This window comes from Pollicipes pollicipes, unplaced genomic scaffold, assembly GCF_011947565.3.
Source record: "Pollicipes pollicipes isolate AB1234 unplaced genomic scaffold, Ppol_2.1 Scaffold_4740;HRSCAF=5597_pilon_pilon_pilon, whole genome shotgun sequence".
NCBI classification, from domain to species: domain Eukaryota; kingdom Metazoa; phylum Arthropoda; class Thecostraca; order Pollicipedomorpha; family Pollicipedidae; genus Pollicipes; species Pollicipes pollicipes.
This window is the reverse complement of record NW_023596545.1, coordinates 4,262,997-4,276,729: the sequence shown is the minus strand read 5'-3', so window position 1 is coordinate 4,276,729 and position 13,733 is coordinate 4,262,997. Positions and strand designations below refer to the sequence as shown.

The 13,733-nt window shown below is 64.4% G+C and overlaps 1 protein-coding gene across 10 annotated transcripts in view; it reads right to left on the bottom strand.

Moving 5' to 3' along the window:
* The window catches only part of LOC119099418 (vegetative cell wall protein gp1), a 49,095-nt gene that overhangs the window by 23,818 nt on the left and 11,544 nt on the right, over window positions 1–13,733 (bottom strand). Inside the window, exon 6 of one of the 10 annotated variants that reach the window (XM_037222572.1) lies at window positions 4,682–5,640. The exons of 6 other annotated variants lie outside the window; for them this stretch is intronic. In XM_037222572.1, coding sequence (XP_037078467.1) covers window positions 5,456–5,640 — 185 coding nt within the window. In that variant the 3' untranslated portion in view covers window positions 4,682–5,455. Of the gene's footprint in view, window positions 1–4,681; window positions 5,641–8,427; window positions 8,692–10,461; window positions 11,173–12,491; window positions 12,765–13,733 lie in introns of those variants that run through there. 3 more of the 10 variants (XM_037222565.1, XM_037222566.1, XM_037222564.1) reach the window with 3 other exon arrangements.

Here is a 13,733-nt window from a genome sequence, read left to right as displayed (position 1 = left end):
CACGTGAGCGACCCACCTGCGAAACAGGGGACCGGTCAGCAGGGCAGGAGCGGGGCCGCGGCGGCCGGCCGGAGCGCGGCGCCCGCGCCGCCACGTGGCGCCTACCGCGCTGTTCATCGCGCACCGGTGCGCTCTTAAATGTGTGGTGGGTGATTCAGCACTGAGCGCTGTGTCTTCGCGTCTTTACCAATGCCTTCGGCATTCCCGATTGTTGGCCACAGGGCGATACGCTGTGACATGGCCGAGCAGAACGCAAAGCTGCGTTCGGTCTGGAGGATGTCATCAAGCACGAATGCATGAAACATCCTCATATCTTTCCTCACCAACACAATTCTCGGTTGCGTATCCGCTTCCAACGACTACACCGACGGTAACAGTGGGTATAAGCCATGGAATTATCGCGATGAGCAAAGCTTTCTGACCTCTTCCAAACATGCGCTCCTCCATTCCCCATGGCACAGCATAGTGGCTCTTTTTCATATATTCCAGTCGCCAACGCTCAAAACGTCTCGCAACAGCCCCTCATCTCTCGTCTGCATCAGTGCTCCTCGGAAATTTCAAGCAACAAGATATGGAAGCCACCAACCAAGCCTTCCACCAAATCCGCCGCGATCTCTCCCAATGAAAAATTGGAGGAAGGGCAGCCATAAGCATGTCCGCACACACCAGCGGGCGAGGCGTAACTTCAACACACGCACCGCCACGGCAGCACAGGCCACGCTGCAAACGATGCCAAAAACCACATGATATTGAAACACCGGCGCGGCGCGTGTCCGTATATACTCCGCTAAAACAATGCTCGCGTACGCTCCGATAACGCCGCAAAGACCGCTTCTGGTCGGGTTGCTTTCTCCTCTCCATGTAGCGCCCCATTCCGCGTGGTTTCATGGCGGACCACCAGGCCAACGCCAGCACACGTCACGTCTCTGCGCAAAACCAGCATCCCAGCCGACCGATGCGCACCAGCCATTGCCAGAGAAACCCTGTCCGACCACGGCAAAGGTCAGACCAGACCAGACCAGACTACACCAGACCCCGCGACAAGCACCCAGCGGCCAGGCGGCGTCACCGGCGCTTCGAGCTCCGTCCGGATGGCAGCGAACCGCCGTCGCTGGCACCCGAGACACGTCACTGCGTTCACAGCATCCGCCCTTGCCCTCAGCACGCGTCTTCGGAAGGGGTCAGCGGACGGCGCCTCCCACAGTCAGGGGCAGCGTCCGTGCGCGCCGCCTGTGACACCAGCGCGCCCGCTACACGCCAAGCCGCCGTCCGCCGGGGTGCACGGTGCCCACCCGCCGCGCGCGGCGCCGGCGCCCCACTCAGCTGGGCGGCAGCTCGGCGCCGTGCGCCTTGCGCACGTGGTCGCGCAGCTTGTCCAAGCGCCGCACCGTCTTGCCGCATACATGACAGGCATAGCTGGTCGGGCTTTCGTGAAAGGTCTTCTCGTGGCGCGTGCGGTTCTGGCGCCGGCCGAACGCGACGCAGCAGTGCCGGCAGCGGAATACATCTGCGAACAAACGGCCGCCTCAGCGCGTAGCCGGACCAGGACAGAGCGAGCGCGTCAGCGGGCCCGGCACTGCGGCCGCCGGGGCGGGCGCCGAGGTGCACCCTGGAGGCGGGACGGGCCCGGCACTGCCGCCGCCAAGGCGGGCGCCGAGGTGCACCCTGCCGGCGGGGCGCCGCCGCCCGCCAGCCCCGGCTGACTGCGCACAGGCGGGGGCCGACGCGCCCGAGGCCGGCGCTGACCGGGTTCAGCAGGGCTGAGCAGCGCAGCACTACGCAGCGATCGGCGGCCCGGTACGTCCGCACGCCACCGGCGGTCAAATTCCAAACCGTACGCTGATTGGACATCAGCTGGGAAGACTCGGGAGGGATGTTGGAATGTGGTGTTTTCTATGCGTGATGCGTATAATATTGCCCGGTTCTGAATGTGCTGTGAGATGCATTGTTCGAGATCCGCATTGTGCCAAGTGGAGGCAAATGCACACGTGAAACCTCTTCTCGCTTTAATGCATGACATGATTCCTGCTTTGATGAAATTTGCTCCCGACGCGGACGTCCCTCGACCAATTCAAGGCAATCATTTGCAATCGCTGACAGTTCACGGCGCTCGGCAGCACACGTGCACGGTTTCGGTTCGCGAGAGGCGCAGTAAGCAAGTGCAGTCCAGAAGTGGGCTTGAACCAGAGATATCCGCCACATTTGAACGGGGCAAAACCGTTTTGAAACGTTTGGAAAAGCATCCGTTAGGAAGCGTATTCATATTAGGTCTTGCGTGAGAATACATTACAACCATGTGCTATACCTCGTGAGCAGGTGCGCACCTACCATGCACAGGGATATCTGACTTCGTAGGCAACGCTTGAAAAATGACTACTTCATATTACAATAAGCTAATATAATGTTATTTCAAATGCCACGACTGTATTCAACTTGCATCTCGATATGTACGTCGCCTCGCGTCGAAAAGTAAGAGGCCTCGTCAGCGTCACTAGCCTCGGCACACACTCACTCTCAAAATGATGGCGTATTTAACGTATCTCTTAAGGGACCCGAGACAGCTCTACGACCAAAGACAAGTGTCATTCTACTTCCACGCGACCTCGGGTCTCTAGCACTCCTCCAGATGTTGAACATGAATAAATCCACATGAAATCTGCCAACGGTGTGGGCTGCAGTGAAAGAAAACAACAACAAAAAACGTGAGACCGGTCTGTGCAACAAACGTCTCATTTATTGTGAACTAGAAAGAAAGCACAAGAGTAGAAGGGTCGCCGCACGGCATGATATACTGACTACAGTACACCGCGTCCGCATTTCACAGCACATCCCGTGTGGCTACCGGCGGTACCGGAGCTCACTGCAGACCCCCAACAGGTCAAGAGCACGGCAGGCAACGCAAGCCAGGCGTTCCCGGCCAGAGCAGTCCACCATGCCACGATCGCCTAGCATCGAAGCGCTCTTGTCGCCTCCTCGGCGCCGTCCCATGTCCGGGGCATGACTAGTCCCCCCCTTCCCTTCCCGCCGCAGCTGACCCGAGGAGAAGAGCTCCCTATCACACCAGCCCCCGGCCAGAGCCCGCTCAGCCCTCACACCACACACCGCCGCGCCCTCCCCCCCCTCTCCCCCCCCCCCCCACAGTCGGTCACGATCCCGCGGCGGCCGCCGCCACCCGAGCGGCGGCGGCTGAGGCCTCAGCGGGGCGGCCGGGCGGCATCCGGCGGCGCGCGCATCGCTCGCAGGGCCGCCTCGCCGTGCAGCCGCTTGACGTGGCTCTGCAGGTTGTCCAGCCGGCGGATGGTGCGCTGGCAGAAGCAGCAGCTGAACGCCGCGCCGCCCTCGCCGTGTACGGTGCGCGCGTGCCGGTCGCGGTCGTATTTGCGCACGAAGCGCACGCCGCAGTGGCCTGCAGGTGAAGACGGGCTCTGAAAGCGGTGCCGACGCTCAGCACAGGACCGCCGGAGCCACCGGGAGAGGACGTTACCAGCCCACCGGCCCACCGGCGGCGGCGGCGGCGGCGGCGGCGGCGGCGGCGCACCACGTCAGGGCATGGCGCGAACCAATGCGAGGCGGCGGGTATCGCAACCAGAAGCCCTGCTCAGACGTCGCGAAAAGCAGCGTCATGGGCATGGCCTGCAGAGCTTCTTATCCATACTCGGTTCTGGTGACGTATAGGCGTGTGTTCAATGGAAAGCGAGACAAATCCGTCACCGGATTTCAGGCATAACGGGTCGCGAACGCAACGCGGTAAGTTTGCCCAGTTCACTTCAGCCCTGCCTGCGATCATCAAAGCTTTCAAGGCGTTCGACATTCTCCCTCAGCAACGCCAAACCTCGCGACCTGTCTTGCGTTCCGTTCAGCTCACTCCGTAACTCCGTAACCATCCGACAATGGCGCGGCTCGCGTTGCGCGGTGTTGGCGCATGCTGCACTTCACACGTGCGCCATGCGCGCACAATGGTCTGGACAAGTGCCTGCGGTGCGAACGATGCGTGCGTGGCAAGCCCGAACAGTGGACGACGGCACCCACTCAATACCCTTCAATGGGAGAGACAATTCGGCCGCGGGCAACAAAATGTGCGGGGCAACCGTTACCTGAACCCAGCTGGTCAAACCCGCGTCACCTCCGTCAACTACCCGTCTTTAAATGGCACGTGGCTTGTTATGCGCACGCAACGAAAAACGTTGGTCACATTCGTCGGGCACCGGCGTGTGTGAAACTTGCCATCCATCCCAAATCTCGAGCGGTGCCTCGAGGGCTGTGCCTCAAGGACGGTGCTTCAGGGGCGGTGCCTCGAGGCCGGTGTCCCAAGGGCGTTGCCTCGAAGCCGGTGCCTCAAGGGTGGTGCCCCAGGGGTCCCGCTCCGTATGGCGTACCTTAGCATGCTTCTGGCTAGCAAGAGGTCAGAATGCAATAACCATGTTTACACCAGGACCACATGGAAAGAACTCTGCTGTACCCGGCACTAATTTTGTTTGCAAAAGTTGCATCGCTCGACGGTACAATTGTTTTTAACACATCAAAATATGTTTTGATAGGATCGGCTATAGAGCGTATTCTTCCAGATATCACGCATAAATTGGTTCGGCACCTCTTTGAGGATGGCGAATAAATCAATGATGGTGCTAATGAATACACCAGCAGATATTAGAGACAAAACAAGACAAGCTTCACACGCATCTGGACCCACGCATGTGTATATTTTCGGTTACACTAGCGTGCCGGCAACTCGCAAATACACGGTATCAACATCAGCACCCCCGTATTTCATTAGTTGCCCCCACACAGTCCGCGCCAAATCCGCGCGGACGGCGCGGCACGGCGGGCTGCCGCGCCGGCGGCGACATGCACACATAGGCGACACAAACGCCCCACATGGCTGCAGTACGCGCGCACTGACGTCCGTCCGAGGGCCGGCGTCCAGCCTGGACTGGGTCGTGACCGGGTGGTGGAGACCACGTCACGTAAGGGCCCGCTCAGGGGGAGACACCTGACCGGCGGTGTTCAAACAGAACCGCCGGTATGAAAGGTCTCCGCAGGTCGCAGCTGCCCTGTCGAGGCCACCGCCGACCGTCATACTGTCGCGATGCCACCGCGCACATCCGGCTCAGCACAGCGCAGAGGTCCGCCGGCACTCGGGCCGCGAGATGAGCCGGACGGACCGCCGAGTCCACCGGCACGTCGCTGTCTGCCCGGAGCTGGCACGGCAGAGGCTCGCACGTGTCTGAGGCGTCGGCTCACGCGCAGTGAAGGTCTGAGCCCGCGCGCCTCTCCGCCACCCGACGGCATCCCGCCTCCGCCTCTCATCTCACGCCTGGCACGTGTCCCCGGTCACGGTTAACTCCACAGCCGGGACTCGTCTCGCTGCTCGCTTGGCAGCGGCTGCCCACGTGGTCCACACGTGGCGACCGAACGCGGCTGCGCCGCGGGCCGCTCGGGCCGGCGCAGCCGCCAGTCACGGGTCGCGCCGCTGGTGCACCATGCGCACGTGCAGCTTGAGGTTGTCGCTGCGCGTGTATGATCGGCCGCAGTGGGGGCAGGTGACTGGGCGGCGGCCCTCGTGCCGGATCTGCTCGTGGCGGCGCAGGTTCGGCCGGCGGCTGAACTCGGCCGCGCAGTAACGACACCGGAACGACGCCGCTGAAACAGCCAGGCGACGGTGCGTCAGCCCCGCCGACAGCGCCGCCGCGCGACGGAGCGCCAAACTGAAGCCGGCTATCAGCGACGCCAGATGTGCGGAATGGAAATCGCTAGCTCTCTTTGCTACGTATTTCTATGTGTTGATAGAGCCTAGGTTCTGAGAGAAGGGAAATGATGCTGCTTAGCAAACTCCGTATTTGGGTGTAGCACGTTTTATTCCATTTGACCACCAAGGTAGCCGCGCACTGCCCGAACTAATGCCGATCGAACACAACAGCAGCGATACATAGTGATGCATTCGCCGAAGTGCTATGCCAGCGGTGAGAATGACGCTGATGTATACCAGCACACGCCCGCACCAGGACGCAGCCAAGACGTCACCTCCGAGCGTGGCGCGCCAGGGCTCCACTAGTCACGGTAGGGGCGGCCGACTGGCCTGCTCAGAGCCGTAGAGCGCTCCACAGCACTCGCTCGGGAGCTTCTCCATGGCGGCACCCATCCGCATTGACTAGTCCAGGCCTCCGGCCGGCGCAGCGCGTGCCGACACCGCACGAGAGTACGTGCAGCAGGGTCGCAAGGCACCGGCGCCGACGATCACCGGCAGTCAGCCCAGCCGCGACACCGAACCTCCGCGCCCACATCGGTTTCGTTCACCCGTGTCGCGTCGAGGAAGGCTCACTGGACGGCGCCAGTGCGCAGCTCACCAGCTTCCATTTGCCACTTTGCACCAGCCGGCCCGCACGCCCTCTGGGGAGCCACCGTTCCTCCCCCCCCCCCCCCCCTCCGCGCCGCCGCGCCAGTCCCGGCAGCCTCCGGTCGGCCAGTGCCGGCGGCGAGCGCGCACCGCATCATTTCATCATCTCGGGGTGGGCGGCGCGGCAGTGGCGTAGCAGGTTGGCGCGGGTGGAATAGTGCACGCCGCAGACGGCGCACGCGGTCAGACCGCGGTGCAGCGCCAGGTGCCGGTTCAGGGTGCGCCGGCCGGCGAACACCTTGCCGCAGATCTGACAGCGTGCCTTGTAGTCGCCGCTGCTGCTGCTGCCGCCACCACCGCCGCCGCCGCCGCCGCCGCCGCCGCCGCCTGCAACAGCGGCGGAGCGTCAGGGCACGTGGCGGCGGCGGCGGCGGCGACACGTCAGTCACACTGCCCCCGGCAGGTGGCGCTCAGAGGCGTGCGCACCGGCGCCCGGTTGGCCCGGTCCGAGGCGGGCACTTGGCTGGCGAGTTCATGGAGCTCCCCTCTGACGTCTACCGGGGGACGGACGCCGGCAAGCCGCGCTCCTCGCCCTCGACCACGCCCCGCAGCGAGCGAGGACGCCGTGCCCACCGGCGCTGCGCTCGCCGGCACGGTCCAGCACCGGCCGCCTGTCTCGCTCCACACCTCACGCCCCTTCTGCCGGTCCGACTGCGCCTTCTAGGCGCGCTGCGCCGCCGACTGCGCCTTCTAGGCGTGGTGCGCCGCCTACTCCGCCTGCGCCGCCTGCGCCTGTCCACATGGCTGGCGCAGCAGGTGCGCCTTCAGCTGGCTGATGCGTGTGAAGACGCGGCCGCAGGCGCCGCACGTCGTGCGACCCTCGTGGAAGGCCTTGTGGTGCGAGCGGTTGTACCAGTTCATGACCTTGCCGCACTGGCGGCAGTGGTAGGAGAAGCTGGCCGGCCGGCGATCTGCGGACACACAGAAGGCCGCCGGTCAGCCACGGCCCCCGCCGCGCCGGCTTCGGGGCATCGGACCGCTGACATCAGGTCAGGCTCGACCCAGCCCTCTGCTGTGCCAGGCACCGGTCGTCGGACCGCTGACGCCGGGTCAGGCTCGACCCAGCCCCCTGCTGCGCCAGGCGCCGGTCGTCGGACCGCTGACGCCGGGACAGGGTCACCCCGGCCCTCTGCTGCGCCAGCCGCCGGTCGTCGGACCGCTGACGCCGGGACAGGGTCACCCCGGCCCTCTGCTGCGCCAGGCGCCGGTCGTCGGACCGCTGACGCCGGGTCAGGGTCACCCCGGCCCTCTGCCGCGCCAGGCGCCGGTCATCGGACTGCTGACGCCGAGTCAGGGTCACCCCGGCCCTCTGCCGCGCCAGGCGCCGGTCGTCGGACCGCTGACGCCGGGTCAGGGTCAACCGACAGGAGGGAGGTTCGGGAGGTGTCAGGTCACCGCCGTGCCGAGGCCATCGGATCAGCCGTCCAGGCTCGATTTAACCGGGTCGGTCGCCCGCATCTGACGGCGTGACTGGCCGGCCGCCCCACCCGGGCCGCAGCCCACTTCCAGCGAGGTGTCACTGCCTCCGCCAAGGCCGGACACAAGCCGCCGGGACCGCCACAACAACGCTCCATGAAGCGTTGGCAGCGGGGGAGCTCGATTGTAGCCATCCTGACTGCGGTGGATTCCAGTCGGACTGTCGCGGAGCTCTCCTTCGTGTGCGACAATCCAGACGCGATGATGAAAAATGATGCACGTATTGCCTCAACCGATATGTATACACTGTCATTATGATTTATTCGATGTGCTATACCACGTCTGGTGAGCATATGAGGTGGATCTCCAGCCACGGCTGTCCAGCAGACGCTCTCGGCCCTCCCGCTCGGTCCCGCACAACAGCCGACGCAGAGCACAGCCGCGCGCAGTCGTTGTCACCTCACAGACACACCACCGGGTCATCCCCCACAGACGCCGTGTCAGACGCCACAAAAGGCTTTGCAGGCCCAGCCTGAGTCCAACCACCAGGTGCCGTAACCGGCGGTCGGCGTCTCGGCCCGGCCGGCAGCGACCTCCCTGCGACCGCCCTGCGGCCGGCCGTTCAGCGCCGCGCGGCGGCCGGCACCGGCATCACAGATCGGCCGACGCCAGCGCACAGCGGTTGACGTGCCTCTTGTAGGCCTTGAGGGACGAGAGCCGGCGGCCACAGCGGGCGCACACAGTACGGCCCTCGTGCACGGCCTTGTGATGCGAGCGCGCCGTCCAGGAGACGGCCTTGAGACACACGGGGCAGCGGTAGACGAGCGCGCCGGCCTCCGTCACCTCCCCGTGCTGCTGGTCGATCCCTGGCCGCCGCCAACCTGCCGCCACACAGCAGGGCGTCAGCCGCGCCGCGCCCAGCCGTGCCGCGACTCTGCCCCGTCCGCCGCCGCCGCCGCCGACTCGCTGCTGACACGTAGCAATGATGGCTCCATAAGCCTCCAGTCACGTTATTCTTGGTGGAAGCCGGGGCCGGTGAAAGCACGCTTTGCGGTGGGTGTTATTTTGATTGTTCCGTCGTCCACAGCAGAGGCGTCCGTCATGACGCGTCTCTCTGCCGGGGAGGCTGATGAGATGGAGGAACCGGAAGCGGCAGCTGCCGGGGAACGCCCTCTGCTACCTCTCGCCCATGCCCCCCCTCCCCCCCTACACACAAACACGGTCCCCTTCAGTGGCTGTGGCAGCCGGCGCGCGTCCAAGCTGGGGCTTCGCTTGCGAGCTGGTGGCGCCGCCCTGGCGGCCGGAGTGCCCAGCTTGTCTCCAGCTGGCAGTGGAGACCAGCCGAGCGGTGCGGGCCAACCACACAATGGGCCCGCCGGCAGCTGGCGCGGCCTGGGGTGAGCCCGTCAATAGCGACACCCCAGTGGGGAGGGGTAGGGGAGTGGGCCGACCCCTATGTGAAGCCCTCGCCGCGCACCAGCTGCGCGACTACCGCGGGTTTCGAGGGAGAGATTCCCAGTCGTCTATGCACGTAAACGATCGCTCAAACCATTTGAGGTAGTACTGCAGAAATACCATGAATGAGTGTTTGCTCGCCCTACTAAGGGATACTAAGGGAAAGGGGATTCGGTCTCTTGGGAGTACGACTGCATGATGTTGTGCAGCATTCGCTGCTAGATTACTGAAGGCTTTTTCATGGTCGGCATGCCACTATATTTCAAGTTCACTGGAAAGAATACCAGCTGGATGTGGACCCACCACACCACTCCTCAGACCTCAACGATAGGATCCAAATTCACAAGCCTGTTAGCAGAACCGGTTGATTTCCGATGATAAAGGCGCCATTCTGGCTGGAGCCGAGCCACGGTACCACAGAAACGACATACCAGTCGTCGCCACATCATTTATTCCAGCTACCAAATAAAAACGCGTGCGGAAACCTCAGACGAAAATCATGATTTATTTCTGCAATGAAATCCAGGCACTACCCTGGGCGTCTACATCAAAGCGAAGCTTCTTTAGGACCAAACAACAAACTGCCTCTGCTCGCCGTGCGACCAGAGAAACCGCAAAAACCCCGACCGGACGTCGACCTTCCACCTCCGGCCTCGGCCACCCACCCCACTCATCCGCTGACGGGGCATAGGTCAACGGTCAGAGGTCGCCACCGGCTCGCCGGTCAGAGGCCACCGCGGTCACGTCGCGCCGGGCCGGGGTCAGCGAGGTCGCAGGGGTCAGGGGTCGGTCGGTGGCCGGCGTCGGCGGCACCGGCGGGCCCGGCCAGCCGGGCGGCGGCGGCGGCGGGCCCGGCCGCCGCACGCTGCACCGCAGTCGGTGGCTGGCGTAGCTCTGCCGGCAGGCCATGACCCGGCCGCAGTTGGCGCACGTGGTCTGCCCGCGGTGCACAGCCTTGTGGTGCGAGCGGCGCGTCCAGGTGACCGCCTTGCGGCACAAGGGGCAGCGGTACAGCACGCCGCCGCCGGCCACCACCTCGCGGTGCAGCGCGTCACCGGCGTCGGCCCGCGCCGCGGCCGGCCAGCCTGCCGGCACAGAGCCACGCGTCAGCAGCGCACGCGCCGCGCCGAGCGCTCCGAGGACCAGACCGCACCGCGGCGGGCAGAGGCCGCACTGCAGAGGTGGCGCCCGGGGACCGATGCTCGGCCGGCCGCCGCCACAGGCAAGACTGCGCCGACAGGTTTCGGCACATGGTCAGAGTTGACCAGCAAGCATACGCGGCCTGCACCGCTCGTCCACCCAAGATCGGTTTTCACTCATGTGGCTGTGCATACGACCGGTGTGATTCAGACAGCAGCCGCAGAATATGAATTTATTGATGAGGTACACCACAGTAGGGACGTACTAATACCAAAGTCGGCCTGCACGCCCCGCCGCGAACGCGGCAATCCCTTCCACCGTCCACTTCACCAACGTCTCCAGCACGGTCACCGCCGGCCTCCCCCTCCGGAGGCCGGCCTGCGTCGTCCGCACGACCCGACCCGCATCGAGCAGTCTCTCCCAGCGCACCCGGCGCCCCTCGCGCGCCCTCTGCCCGCGCTCGCGCCCGTTCGGCAGTCGCTCGGCACTGCCGGCGCTCTTGTGCTTCTCCCCGCCGGCAAACCGCGCGCTGGCCGGCCACTACACTACCGGGCCCATCTTGCAGTTCATGCGGTGCCGCCAGAGGCTGGCCACGCTGACGAAGCTGCGGCCGCAGCGCGTGCAGCTGGCGCGGCCGCTGTGCGTAGCGCGGTGGTGCGAGCGGTGCGACCACGGCACGCGCTCGTCACACTGCGCCAGCGGACACACGTACAGCAGGCGGCCGTCGGCCGTCAGCAGCCGGTGGCGCAAGTCGTCGGCGTGCGCCCCTGCCGGCACAGGTCACACAGCAGGTCAGCAGGGCGCCGCCCCCGCCGCCCGCTCGGCACCGCGCTAGCCGGACTGAGCCGGTTTCGGACGAAAGGTCTGGAGCGCGCGCCGGGTCACCACGTCAAGCCCTCGGCGGTAACCTAGGCCAGTTGGCCAGCGCAGGCCATCTACGGCTCGCGACACGAGGTCCGCCGGTCGCCGAGCGATCGCTCCGAGCTCGCCCGCTGCTGGGCGGCCGGCTGTCAGCTCGTGGAGCCGGCACCGAGCGACTGACAAGAAGCGTGCCGCTGGTCGCACCCGTCCGCAGTGGCGCCTGGTCGCCACGCTCATCCGCGCTTGCAAGCAATGCCGGCAGAGACATTCCTACATGTGTCGCGTTAACATGAGTATCGTTTGACGCTGTCAATCCAAAGTGTCCGAAAATACCAATTACTCCTACTACCCAGCCAATCCTAAGCCATGTGGTCCAGTCGCGCAAGAAACCGAGCTGACCCCCGATGTACTAAACACCGTTCGTTTATGGGGGTATGGCACATCCGACATTCTGTCCTATCTGTTTCCCTTATGTTGGCCTCAATGCCGCCACATGTAGTCCAGCATTCAGTCAGGATAAAAAGGAACCGAAGACCACATGTATTTCAGCGGCTATCTGTGCTATATGGTACCGCCACTCTAACTCTCGGGCTGCAGGAGCGACGCTCCTAACACACATCATCGCAGGCACGGGCGACAGCAAGTCGGCTTCAAATATATAACAAAATGCATACAACCACCGTTTCCGCCAAATTCATTGTCTGTAAAAACTCAAGCAATGGAGCTAATTCCAAGGTTTACGAACAGCAATATCTTACATGGATCCGTGAGATCACTGAACACAAACCAGTCGAACATCTTCCCGCACAATATATCAATACAACTGGCAGGATAACGCTGGTCGCCTTAAAATGTATGAGTGTTGGACATCCGCGCCCTCAGTAGCATCGCCGGCTGGCGCGTAGTCTCGCAGCTGCAGCCGAGGCCCAGACCCACGCCGTTGGACCCCTAGTCCCAGCGGTCACTAAGCTGGCGCGCCGCTATATGGAGCCTTCGGCAGGCGACCAGGCCACACTCGGTGGCAAGTAGCGCGGCCAGCTGGCCGGACAGCCGCGTCCCGCCTCCGGACAGCGGCGTCACTGTCCTGATACGGCCCGCCAGCGCCTGAGCCCTGTCACGGGACCGGACAGGCGAGACGCTGCTCTCTCAGCTTCGGGCGGGGTCCCGGCGCCGGGTCCGGCCGCCGCTGAGCGGGCCGGCCGCCGAGGCCAGACCGAGCCCCGACCCGGCTAGCGCGCCGCCGCCCCTCCTCACTGCGCCGGCGGCTTCCACTGCGGCGGCGGAGGAGGCCCCGCCACCGCAGGGCACTTGTGCTGGCGGAGGTGCCGGCGCGAGCCGAACACCACGCAGCAGGCGGCGCACGTGGTCTGGCCGCGGTGGATCGCCTTGTGGTGGGACCGGTTACTCCAGGTGACCAGTTTGGCGCAGACAGGGCACTGGTAGCGCAGCGCGCCGTCGGCGGCCAGCACGGCTGCGCTGTGGTCCCCGGGCCGGCTACCTGGCGGCAGCACGGCACAGATCAGCCGCCGGCCGCCCCAGCCTGGCACAGATCAGACGCTGACCGCCCCAGCCTGGCACAACTTAGCCGTTACCTGCCCCAACGTGGTACAGATCGGCCGCTGACCGCCCCAGCCTGGCACAACTTAGCCGTTGCCTGCCCCAGTGTGGCACACGTCAGCCGTCGGCCGCCCTAGTGTGGCACACAGTAGGCGCCAGCCGCCCCAGCATGGCACACTTCAGCCATTGCCTGCCCCAACGCGCCACAGGTCAACTGCCGGCCGCCCCAGCGCGGCCCACTTGACACATCGGCCGGCGCCTCCACGGAGCCGGTATATGCGGCATGCTCTCGCCGTGTTCCGCCTCGTCGCATCGCCCAGCGATTTTAGCAGGTTTTACAGTGTCCCTGTCGTCCTCCGGACGCTTGCCCGACCTAGGCCTCCCTGGCCACTCGTCTCGCCTCTCCAGCAGCAGTTCGGCGGCCCACCCTGCCGCAGGGCCGTCCGACTGGAGGTCACTGCCCTCACCGGCGCGCGCCCGATCAGGGCCGTCGCGCGCGGGACAGGCGACTACTGCTCACCCCACCGCGTCCCGCCCCTCGACCTCAACACGATGCCACAAAAGGAGAAAACGGCACGGAAACCTAACACAGTGGGTGCAGAGCGCGCCAATAAAAGGTCGGGAGGAGCGGGCCTGTGTTCTCCACGCGTCGGCAGTGTGTCCGTTCCGTTCCGCAGATGGGCATTGTGCCCCTGCATGCTCAGAAAGCCTCGATACAGTCCGGCCTTTCTTGCTGTGCTGTTGGGTGTGGTCTGTTCCCAGTTGCGCACAAATATAGGTGCTCGAGTAACTGCAATGTCATCATTAAGGCCTCCGCGCGCTTGCCAAGGCTCATAGTGCTTTCAGCTCGGCACCGTAACTCCATGACATTTATAACTCATTTGTTAAAACGGAAGTTATATAATATGCG